The 12,303-nt window shown below is 40.4% G+C and overlaps 2 protein-coding genes across 2 annotated transcripts in view; both read left to right on the top strand.

The window, feature by feature from the left end:
* rheb (Ras homolog, mTORC1 binding) overlaps positions 1-2,912 on the top strand; it is a 48,712-nt gene extending 45,800 nt beyond the window's left edge. Inside the window, exon 8 of the mRNA XM_061239425.1 lies at positions 2,309-2,912. Within this exon, the coding sequence (XP_061095409.1) occupies positions 2,309-2,401 (93 nt within the window). The 3' untranslated portion in view covers positions 2,402-2,912. The remainder of the gene's footprint in view (positions 1-2,308) is intronic.
* Positions 2,913-7,442: 4,530 nt separating this feature from the next.
* Positions 7,443-11,827, top strand: crygn2 (crystallin, gamma N2). Its single transcript, XM_061240723.1, has 4 exons — positions 7,443-7,463; positions 8,264-8,512; positions 9,530-9,675; positions 11,692-11,827. Exons 1-4 carry the CDS (start codon positions 7,443-7,445, stop codon positions 11,825-11,827), a joined length of 552 nt encoding a protein of 183 aa, XP_061096707.1.
* Positions 11,828-12,303: the final 476 nt, after the last annotated feature.

Genomic DNA, 12,303 nt, shown 5'->3' with positions numbered 1-12,303 from the left:
TTTGTCCTTTAGATGTGCTATATTCTTTGTTCCACAAAGTGAAAATCCCACAAGGGACAAACTGGTATGCGGGACAGTGATTTCAACGTCTATGAAGATGAAGATTGATTGCTAAAATGGCGGGAGCTGTCAGAATGCTGACCTGAAGTATTGCGTGGCACTAATTTTGGAGGCAGCACAACAAATTGAACTCGGAAAAAGAGTGACATAAGATGGATGCTTTGAACACCTTGTTTGTGGACGGTAATTGTGGCCATTGGGGTTTAATGAGCTCTGATTGGCTAGGCACCACCCATCAGTCACTGTACTGTGACTCATTAATTCCCTCTTGGAATAATTTACACGTCAACGGTTTTCGAGCACACTGTAACGTTTTGCTTTATAGTCTAAATTAACTTTACTTTAGCAAATTGATAGTGCCAATAGTGGTACCCCTGCTTTTTGATGACTGGGCAAAGCACATTCTCAGTGAGCCCATCCTGGTTAAATTAAGTTTATGTTGGAAAGCAAGCAAACCTGCTGTTTCTTTAAACTTGAGGTCATTGGTTTTTAAATACATTTAGCCAGCTAACAGTGTTCCCCCTCAATATTGAGTATTGCGGCTTTACTGCTGAAAAATGTCTTCTGTTTTTCCATTATAGTGTCTATATGTTATATGCCCGTTGGCCTGCAGGAGGCAGATCTTATCCATTAGATCCATTTAGCGCATGCAAACCTGCATTTTAATTTCTCATTTGACCTCACAGAAATCCAGTATAATTTAAATCAGTAGCTTTTTCATACATTGTCCTGTGATTATCAAACTGTGATAAAGTATGAAAGTAAAGTCATTTGTGATTATTAGAGAATTTTGACTCTCTTAACTTCAAAATGAATATTTATACAGTAACTCAGCGATGATTATCTTGATCATTTTGCTTCGGTAGTATGTCACTGTACAAGTCCTGATTTGCCATGATTACAAGGGAAGCGATGAGCTGAAAAACAACCTTTTTTTGCTGAATAATAGTAAGTATATGTATGTTATGCATTTATGATAATTCATTGATTTATGTGTTTAACACTAGCCTGTCACTGCAACTCTGCTTCATTTCTCGGTGCATCAAGACGGCAGATTTCCGTTCATTAATATTTGAGGTATCACAGTGGGTTCCATGTCTGCTGTGCAGGTAAAAATGTGACATAATGCAGGTGCTTGTGTTCTTCTGCCAGCCACCTTGTGTAACCAGCCACGTTAATATACGCACAGCGATTCATAACGTTGTGTGCTAGCACTCCTTTGCTGTTGAGAAAATCTGCTTCAGCTAGACAGATACTGTGTCTTTTTAGCAGTCCTGTTAGCAGAATGAGGGGGCTCAAATGGAAATTAGCAGAGGATACATTTCCACACAGATATTAGGAAGTGTTTTTTCACACAGATAGTGGTCACTATGGAATAGCTTGCCAGGACATGTACTGGAGGCAGATACTTTGGGGGTTTTCAAGATCAGGCTCGATAGGGTGCTAGATACTATCTAGCTTTTAGGTAAACTAAGCATTAGTTACAGGTTAGTAGTAGGAAAAGGTGAGCATTGCTGGGCTGAATGGCCTGTCCTTATGCTATGTTACAGTATGTTATTTTATCAGGAAATGCACTGACATAATGACAGAGGAAGTGAGGAATGTGACACCTGAAAAGGATGTTGTGCACACTGACGTAGATAATTCACTTATTATCGGAGATGGAGCTGTAGTGTGCCATTTTCAGTGTCATGGGAAAACGTTCTGCGTGGGAACTGAAGAGCTGATACTCGGTTCCCCGCTGAGGTTTACAGAAACATAGCGCTACTCATTAGGCATGTTAATGGATGTCTCACAACCAGACACAGTCACAGTGCTTAAAGGTGCAGCAGCTGACATGTTCTGGAAGCAAATGTGCGCACAACACGTTCATTTGTGATTGAGTGAACTTTATAGAGTTTTCTGTTTGGGAGCTGTGTGGCTGTGCTGTCTGAGGCTGTTGTAGCAGTACTGTCTTCAATGGGTTCTGTTCGTATCAGACCTGGGTCAAATACGTTATTGTTTTGGATTAAAATACTATTCTGTGCTCTATCGATCTTGCCCGGTGAATTTGAGCCTGCAAGGAGGAACAGGTGAGCGGGCTTGACAGTTTTGGTAGAATTGAATTTGTTCCAATGCACCAGGCAAGCTTAGTCAAACGCAGAAAAGTATTTGAATCCAAAACAAATACGAATTTTAACTGGTCTGGTCTGTATTGTGCTGTATCTACTGTGTCGGCGTGACTCCACCCTCTCCTGGTCTGTTTCAGACTGCAGTGGAGGTGTTCAAGAGGATAATCCTGGAGGCAGAGAAGATCGACGGAGGTGCTCCACAGGGGAGGCCGTCCTGCTCCCTGATGTAGACCTCCTCTCCACCCCCCTATTCCACCCCCCCCCCCCCACACCCTCCTCCCCCAATCCACCCCTTCTTCCTCCAACTGATCACAGCACTGGACACTGGGATATCCCTCTACTTGAAGAGGCTAACTGCCTGTTTTCCTCCAGATATACTTGGCTTTTTCTTTTTTTATTTCTTTTGGGCTTCTTTTTTGTTGCTTTTTTCTTTTTAAGTAGGACAGAGATATTTACAGACGGACGAATAGGCTTCCCTCATCTCTGGACGGACCTGCTTCCACTCGCTGACCCACCATTTGCCTAAACCAGATAGAGCTTCACTTTTCCTCTCATTTTCAGCATTTATTTTCCTTTTCTACTGTTTCCCACTCCCTTTATCGATTTGTATATTGTATTTCTTAAAGATAATTATGGCCAATAAACTTGCCAACTTTCTTTTTTTTTGTGTAGTGAATGTTGTTGAAATCATTTTTGATTGTAATCATTAAAGCGGCAAAGTTTCACTATTATTTAAGTCAATAGCTATGGTTGCGTCTCATTTTTCTTGTGAAAATCTAGCATTTGTTATTTTTAATATAAAAATTTTCTGAATAGTGTGGCTGCAGGTTTGTTGATATATTTCTGTTGTTCTTTAACTTTTACACAGACTAACCCAAATCTATATACTGAAATCAAGGTGAAATGGTATGGTTTGATTCATCTGTGGCACTAGGGTTGCCCAGGTGCTTAAAGGTGTACTCCTCTTCATGGTAAGGGAAAGGGAGGGACAGGGAGAGAGAGGGAGGGAAGAAGAAAATGGAGGAGAGGGGGTCAATGTTCTTTGCTTTGTTTTGTCTTAGAGTATTAATTTTACCCAGAACCCTTGAGGGAGGGTTTTGTGTTTTGTGTGTTGTTTCCCTGTCTCTGTTGCCATGTGGCAAATTATGCCGAAAACCAGGAACCACCGCATCTCCCTCCCAGGGGAGTCACCCAGCACATAACAACATTATTTTTAATATGTGAGAGATTCGACTGAGGGCACTATCAGACCTGGGGCAGTGTATTGAAGGTCACATTTTTAACATCTAACTACTTTTCCATCAAGCAAGCTCCCATTAGTAACTTAAAATCACTCATCAATATTGATCTATTCAGAAACTATCCATCCATCCATCCATTATCTTAACCCGCTTATCCTGATCAGGGTCGCAGGGATGCTGGAGCCTATCCCAGCATTCATTGGGCGAAAGGCAGGAATACACCCTGGACAGGTCGCCAATCCATCGCAGGGCACACACACCATTCACTCACACACTCATACCTATGGGCAATTTTAGACTCTCCAATCAGCCTAACCTGCTTGTCTTTGGACTGTGGGAGGAAATCGGAGTACCCGGAGGAAACCCACGCAAACACGGGGAGAACATGCGAACTCCACACAGAGAGGCCCCGGCTGACGGGGATTCGAACCCAGGACCTCCTTGCTGTGAGGCGGCAGTGCTAACCACTGCACCATCCGTGCGGCCTATTCAGAAACTAAATACATTGAAATATTTCCAGTATAAATGTTTATTGATCAGAAAGGAGGACATAGATTAAATGGCAGTACATGTTAGTAATTATATTCAAATATAAAAAAGGTCCAGCGCTGGCGTACTCATTATACGATGGGATAATTGCCAATTTGAGAAAATAGTGGTGGAAACGATGAGTAGATCCGTACCCTTTGCACGGAGGATGACGGCATTGATTTTTAAAAGCTATTTTGAAAGTAAAGTACTTACATCTGACTGCATATTAATGCTAATGCAAATCACCCTGATGGAAAAACTGATGCTAAAACCTCTTCACTGTAGCGGTGTGCAGTCACTGGGCAATGTCACACATTCACTGCTGCAGGCTTTCAAATATAAGGTGATAATTAATGATGAAAGTAAAAAAAGACTGCTAGTGGGAATGAAAAGCTCCTGGAACTGGAGACATTTTGGTCCAACCTTTATCCTTCTGAGAAATGTTTTATATAAGGTGATTATCACTGAATCTATTTTCAGTGCTTTTTTAAATCATCGCTTTGTTGTTCCTTGGCATTTCTTGCATTTAACTTTTATCTGACGAATGTAATCCTTGAAAAACACCTCAAGCAAGGTTTTGAAACAGTTGGTAGTTTGTTGACCAGTTCAGACCAGTTCCCAGCTTGACATGGTTTGACCAACTCAAGCTATGGTTGACCAGCTACCAGCTCAGACATGCTACCAGCACTAGCTGGTTAACCAGCTCATCCTCAACTTCATGACCAACTTACTGTGACCAGTGTTTCTGTTTATGCCTTTGACTTGTTGGTCTCTTTGAATTAAAAGCATCTGCTAAATGACTGAAATTAAATGAATGAATGAACTTGGCCATGCTGGTTGACCAGCTCATACCTAGCTAGACAAGCTTATGTCCAGCTTGACCGGCTTAAAAATTGAGCAAACTGGATTTTGAAGTGGGTGGCTGTCTTTGCCTGATTAGCAGCGGTGAGCTTCAGTGGTGCTGTGGGGTGATTATTGGAGGTGTCCTGTGTGTTAGATTGATGGCTGTAGTCAGCTGGTTCTGTTGGATCAGCAGGGCTGGGAGGTGTTATCAGACTGCTGCATGTGAGGTCTTTTTTTTCCCAGCTGGAACACAAAGGAATGGCCTGGACCTATTTGCCACAGGATACGTACAGTCAAGGATAATGTACATTGCTACAGGAATCAAACCGATCTGGGTCGATCTGGGTTTTACATTCAAATGCTGTACTTTTCTGTGCTAGATAAATCTTGCCTGGTGCAGTTGAGCCAACCAAGAGGACCAGAAGGCTGGGTTTGCATGTTCATAGGTTCCAATGCACCAGACAAGCTCAGTAAAGCATGTAACTTCAACAATTACATATTTGACGCAGGTCTGGAATCAGTAGGCATGGATGGAGTGTGCATTTAACGTTTCTCTGCATAGACATATAAGTGGCTGGGGATAGAACTCAAATGTGGAGAATGATGTGACTAATAAATAATGTATTCCATGAATTTATATGCACTTTATGGACTGTATTGAATGGAATTGTTGCAAAGGAACATTCATTACATGTAGCAAATACTTGATCAAAATATGCATGACAATGAGAAAATCATCCAGGTTTACTGCTTGTTCATAAACCCAAACCCAAAAAAACGTTTTCTTAAATTTTGTAGAATAAAGTGTCATTGAATATGACTAAGTACAGTAGTTGGACATTTTTAGTTACTAGGATTAGTTGCTGCATCGTCCTATTAGAGATGGTGTTTCACAGGTATTTAAAAATGTCCTACTGCTCCTCAGTTCACTGTTGCTGGGCTTGGGGCATTCAGGTTTTCAAGCACGGAAAGCAAAACATAAAAAACAGCATTCGTCATCATCGATTGCCTACTCTCGCTGGCATGAATCTCTCCTCTAATGGTCCTTGCGTCTCTCAGAGTTGCTGACTGGGAAGGTTGCGATTGTAACAGAATTATTTTTTATCGCTCGATACATGGCCCTGCTCTTATCCTAATATCTCCCTATCAGGTCATATCAGCTTTCAGCTGCCAAGCACTCTGATTAGATCCCACAGAGATCACTTTACAGGATCATGTAATGGATCCAGGATAGGAAATCCATATTGAGTGACAATACTTTGGGGGATCCATGAGGAACGCTCAGTAACACCTTCTCCTTCACTTGCAGTGCTTTAGCTTGGAGGATAAGCGGTACAGCTGGACTATCCTGCTATCTACTCAATCCATTTTAATAACATTCTCTGACATACTAGAAACATGCTGAATGGTGGAACTGTGGCTTTATCCTACGTTCCTTCATTTCCAAGCGTCATTTCACAAGCCGGTTGCATGTTCCTCGTAAGTGGTGTATATATCTATTTGTTTTGTTACTGTTTTTTTTTTTGCTGTTGCTGTTTTTGTAGCTGGCAATGGAAGCGACTCTATCCTATGATATGTGCATTGCATTCTTTGGAGAAGATTGTGTTATTCAAGTTCAAGCACAGTAAATCATTGTGATCTGTTGACCAGTAAGGTATGTCTTGTCTGAGAGTATGTTGACAAGGGAACAAAGGAACACATACTGTGAATCACAATTAATTCATTGGCTTTTTTGACACACAGACAGTATGTCTTATGTTTGCACACAGCATGTAGTGCATTTTTACTGATGGAGTCAAAGTAAGGGAACGGTTCCTGTTCCGATTATTCAATGTGGATTTGGCCCAAATGCACCAGCCCTGAATACTTCTTCACACAGTCTCAGAACACCTGAAAATGAGCTCAGATGGACCTGCTACCTTTCAGATGGAATGTTCTGTTAGAAACTTCTGAAAACATAAGCAAGTTGTAGAAATGTCCATATAATATTGATAGAGGTCAAGTGGACAGAAGTGGACCAAAAATAGGTTCCACAATTATTGGCACCCCTGATTTAATACTTTGAGCAGATATACCTTGCAAAATGTTTATTAGAAGCAGCCTTTTTCTCAATTAATTTTTTTATTAAAGGTGACAATAATTCTAGCGCCCACTGTAGGTGGGAAATGTGAAAGCTCTTAGGCAAAGAACCATTTTGCCCATTGAAGAACTCATCTATGGAATCACATGGTTCCATTTGGAATGCACCTACACTGCCACTAGGATACAGGATTGGGTTTTGTTAGTTCTCAGACCTCTCTCTCTCCTGCTTCTTTGCACTGGTTAGTGCAGCAGGACACATGTCCTGGTTGACAGGAGAGCACCGCACAAGAAAAGAAAGGCATGTACAAAATGGACCCGCAAAGCTCCATCCTAGCAAATTCCTTTGTCCCATCCCTCTGGCCTTGAAAGCCAAACTCCAGAATCAGCAGTGCCAAATGTAAGGGAAACTGTCCATGATGCAAAACCTCTAAACCCTCCATTGTTGGGCCTTTGTTGTGTTAGCCTCATGATACTCCTGAACCCTCCCCCAGCCATATATATTGGGCTGTCCAACTTTTTCCACTGTGACACTTTTTCCACTCCTGGCACGGATTGGACGGCATCCAGGGGCAAAATGTCGCAGTACTCGGGAAAGGTAAGTACCCGGGCCACCCCACTGCACTGTCCCTGCTACCGACAAGTGCGTCCAGCCCAAAAGATATGCGTATCGACGCGCGAGAGACTGCAGTATGCTGGGGTCACTGCTGTTGCTATGGATCGTTGACATGGACACAGGGGCCGAACCCTTACAGTAGCTTAGGATGTCCATCCGAGTATCCTTTCAGGGATTCCGGACCATTCTCCATTGAGATACCAGGTTAATGGAAATGACACTTCAATGGAATGGGAAGTTTTGAATGGATTTAAAATCAGATGTTATTTCTGCCCATGTAGGGCTTTTTAAAAATTTTTTTAGATTTTCACCAATCAAGAATCTTGTCGTTTTTAGCTCAAGAATTCGAAGAGGCTAAATCAGAACAGATAAACAGGATGATCAGTTGGATACAAAAGGCTTATTAAATTGATGGATGTGAGGATTTTGAAAACCGTAGTTTGTGCATTATCAAAATTGTTTTGTACTATAATATTTTGTGATAATTACTTGCATTTTGTGGTCTGAAGGATATGCTGTGAGAATTTGATTTGGGGCATGTTTTTTGTGTTTTGTGTTCTAGTCCAAAACCTTATCCACAACAGCCAAAAACATAAATAGTGGTAGCCAAGATTTTTGAAATAATCGAGAACTGCCACTGTTCCTAGCCAAAAATATATGGATGCAGTACAGTGCTAAGAACATCAAAGTGCACTAGATCATACTACATTCATACTACATTTGTGCCCTTGCTAATATATATCCAAACCCCCCGCTGTGTGTGGATCTGGATGTCTCCCCAGATTATGTTTTACGAGGGGAAGTGCTTCACGGGGCGGAAGCTGGAGGTCTTCGGCGACTGCGATAACTTCCAGGACCGAGGCTTCATGAACCGCGTCAACTCCATCCGCGTGGAGAGCGGAGCCTGGATCTGCTACGATCACCCCGACTTCAAGGGCCAGCAGTACATCCTGGAGCGTGGGGAGTATCCCGAGTTTCAGCGCTGGAATGCCCACAATGACCACATGGGCTCCTGCAAACCCGTCAGGATGGTGAGGGAGGCTGGGCACTGCGGGATCCACCACAATATGAATGAACCTCTTTGAGTTGGATAATTGCTGCTTTACTTTGCATATTTTTAGTAGCTTACAAAAAAGTAATATATTGTTTTGTCCTTAAATATACAAAGTTAAGCAAGTTCACCCGCAACTGAAAGTCACAATGATGTGATAACCCATAAATAACAGTCCACACTGTAAGCACACCAGACGTAAGTAGCTGTTCATTGGAATTTAATTTTTTGGCTGTGGTCACTGGATCCTTTAACATGTTTGAAGTTTCATTAAAACATGATAAAGATCTGATGACTTAATAGAGGTTGTGGAGAACAGTGCCATCTGCCAAGGAAGTGCATTGCAGCCAAATTTTGGAATAGCTTTTGAGGAATTAACTAAATGGAGAATCATTGTGCATGCATACACAATCCATAATTACTTAATTATACAGTAGAAGAGAAACGGGACCTGCATTAATTTGACAGGAAAGAGAAAGAGAAGGTCCATATTTATCCTCTAATTGGACGGGCTTAATTACTGTTAGAGGGGTGGTTCATATAGTTCAGCCAAATTGAATGAATATAGGGGGGAGTTTAGTTTTTTTTATTTTGTTGTATTCCTTGGCATGCTCAGATAACAGCAGTTGTATAAGCAATGTTCAAAAGTGGAGAGTATATTACATTTTGAATATAAGCTACACATATTATGCACAGTTTAACTTTGGGAATATGAATCATGTAATTCTTTAGAATTTCATATTATATTCTTATATTAATTCATCCAATAATCATATCAATATAACTGTTCTCAGGGGGTACTCTGATTTACTGAACTGCTTTATCTCTATACTAACATTGGGCATCATTAATGCAGTTTTTAATGCAGGTGTTTTGAGTGGTTAATTAATTAATGCATTAATTAAGTTTTCTGCACAAATGAAACACCTCTGTACAGTTATCAACCTCTGGGAATTATCTGTGAGGTAGGGCCCTGACAGTTGTTTCTTTTGATCAGCATGGGGAGTTCTACAGAATGGAGCTGTTTGAGGGCTGCAACTTCTCCGGACAGTGTGTGGAGCTGTGTGACGACTGTCCCTTCCTGCAAAGCCGCGGCTTCAGCAAGAACTGCATCAATTCCATTAAGGTCTACGGTGACGGAGCGTAAGTACCCAACCTGGCTTCCACTTGTATGTATGGCTGCCCTGCTGTAAAATCCAGCTTGATCAGCTTGAAAATTGAGCTGGTCAAGCTGGTCATAAGCTGGTCTAGCTGGGTACGAGCTGGTCAATCTAGGGCTAGGGCTGGTAGTTTGTCTGTTTCATGGCTGGTCAAACCATCTCAAGCTGGGAGCTTGTCTGAACGGGTTAACCAGATAAACCTTGTTGATCTTCGAGCTGGTCTGACCATCTACCAGCTGATTCATAACCTAGCTTGAGCTGTTTTTTCAGCAGGGTGCATATGAGCATATTCTAGGTCCAGCATATTGAAAAATTCTCATGACTTTGCCAATGTAGAATAAACAGTTTCATGTAGAATGTATTGTATTGTAAAATGTAGAATGGATATGTAAGGGATACCAACATCCCTAAGTCATGACTGATGTAGTACAGTTTGTTAAAAGTTTGAAAGTGCACATTATGTCTGGTGCAGCATGTTCCCTCTGGTCGATTAGGACATTGTGCAAGGCTCCCATTGTTTGTTTGGAATAATTGCTGGGCTTGTGTCAACATAAACCACCTTTGAATTGACTGCAATTTATCAAAATTGACATGCCCTTCAATTTTTTCGGAAAACAGATCCTCACAAATTGAATACCATACAAGTGTCAGTAAATATAAATGTGAAATCAGATGACATTGAGTTTGTAGATGGTAATTTACTTATAGTAGATCAGGGCAATGGATGTTCCAGGGACAGGGTGAGATGAAATCTGAATACCTTTTCCTGGATAGACCTGGATAGATGTTTTTATCTGTGAAAAGCATTAGTATTCAAGTCTGTTTCTATTCTTTTTGGGTTTTTCTTCATGTTTTTATAATTTACTTTTAATATACAGTCAGTTTATGACTGTATATTTATTAGGTAGACCTATGCACCAGCTTGTTAATGGAAGTTTTTATCAGCCAATCACATGAGCAGCCGTATGGGTAAAAATGCATTGTTAATGAGAGAGGTCAGAGAAGTAACACAAATAACCATGGATTACAACAGTGGTATGCAGAAGAGCATCTCTGTACACAATGCGTCAAACCTCTAAGTGGATTGGCTACAACAGCAGAAGATAAAAAATAAAAAATAAGTCTAATAAATACCTAATAAAGTGTATATCATACTCATACAATATGAAATGTGATATAGTATATAGTACTTTTTCAGAAATAAAAATTAGAATGGTTGACAAGCCATCCAGATATCCACTCCTTGAGTTATGTTTCCCACAGTAAATATGATTGACAGCACCAGGCGTAGTGAGATACACTAATCATGCATGAGTCATACTGAATAATAATTCATACCAATTTACAATTTTATTTGTTTGTTTATTTCTTTGGAGACAATGCAATTTAGCAATGTAAAACAATTAAAAACAAGAAACAGATGTATTGTATCTAAGGATAATTTCCAAACCATGTCCCCAGTAAGGCATTTATAGATAACACATACAATACGTACAAGGCATACAAACTATTGCCTCCACATCAGTTACACTAGTCAGCTTTTACACTTTGTATGCATCACAAATCACAGTATTGCAGTCAATCCTCATATTAAAATTATATCGAAATGGAATCACCGAAATCAACCAACTGTGTACAGTTGAAGTGAGAAGGCTGGCTCCAGTACGCAAACATCAGTTACAGGGAACAGGGAATTATTATTATTTAAAAATATATCTTATCTGTCTTATTGACTTTGCAACAGGAAATATAAATGATCTATCAAGAAGCTCAATAGCACATTTAAGCATTGTCCAGTTTTTTTGGTGATTTCCTTTTCTCAAGTAGAAGCTAGTAATTTCCTGGTCAATACATAGTTGTTGTCTGCAATCCCGCTTTGATGCAGAGAATTTGAAAATGTACTGCCTGAATTATGGGCACATATACCTTTTTATGCTGTAAACAATCAGACTGGGGGAAATGTCTGCGAGTTCTATCCAACACGTTTCTCTGTCGACAGCTGGGTAATGTACGAGGAGCCTAATTTCCGGGGACGCATGTACATCGTGGAGAGAGGAAACTACTGCAGTCACACCGAATGGCAGAGCCAGAACGCCAACATTCAGTCCATCCGCCGGGTGGTCAACTACTTCTAAACTCTGCCACGCGGAAATGGACTGTGCCTTTTACTTTTACTCTCAGTGAAAATGTAAAATAAAAAAATGACAAAATAATATTTTATCAAATGCTGGTATGTTTCTTTGTGTTACAAGCTCATTAATAAATTTTATTGATATACTCAATTGCCATGGATACACTCAATTGAAGAAGCCATCTTTAATAAAGTTATTTTTAGGTAGAAAAGAAAGACTGAATAAAAGTTTTTTTTTTAAATGACACATTTGTACACAGATGAATTGTATCTATTAATAATGCAACTTCAGGCATGTCACCCTTATGGAAATATTTTATACTTGTGCTTCACAACCCACTAGTAATATGAATAAAGATCATTGAATACATATCCACTGTGACAGTGTCACATCACAGTCATTATCACATTTATTTGAAAGGTTTATTGGAAGACAATGCAAAACATTTTATCGTGAATTAAAACGCAGAATAGCCAATG

The sequence above is a fragment of the Conger conger genome, chromosome 4 (assembly GCF_963514075.1).
Source record: "Conger conger chromosome 4, fConCon1.1, whole genome shotgun sequence".
Classification (NCBI taxonomy): Eukaryota; Metazoa; Chordata; class Actinopteri; order Anguilliformes; family Congridae; genus Conger; species Conger conger.
Note: the sequence above shows the minus strand (reverse complement) of the source record. Positions and strands in the feature narration are given on the sequence as shown.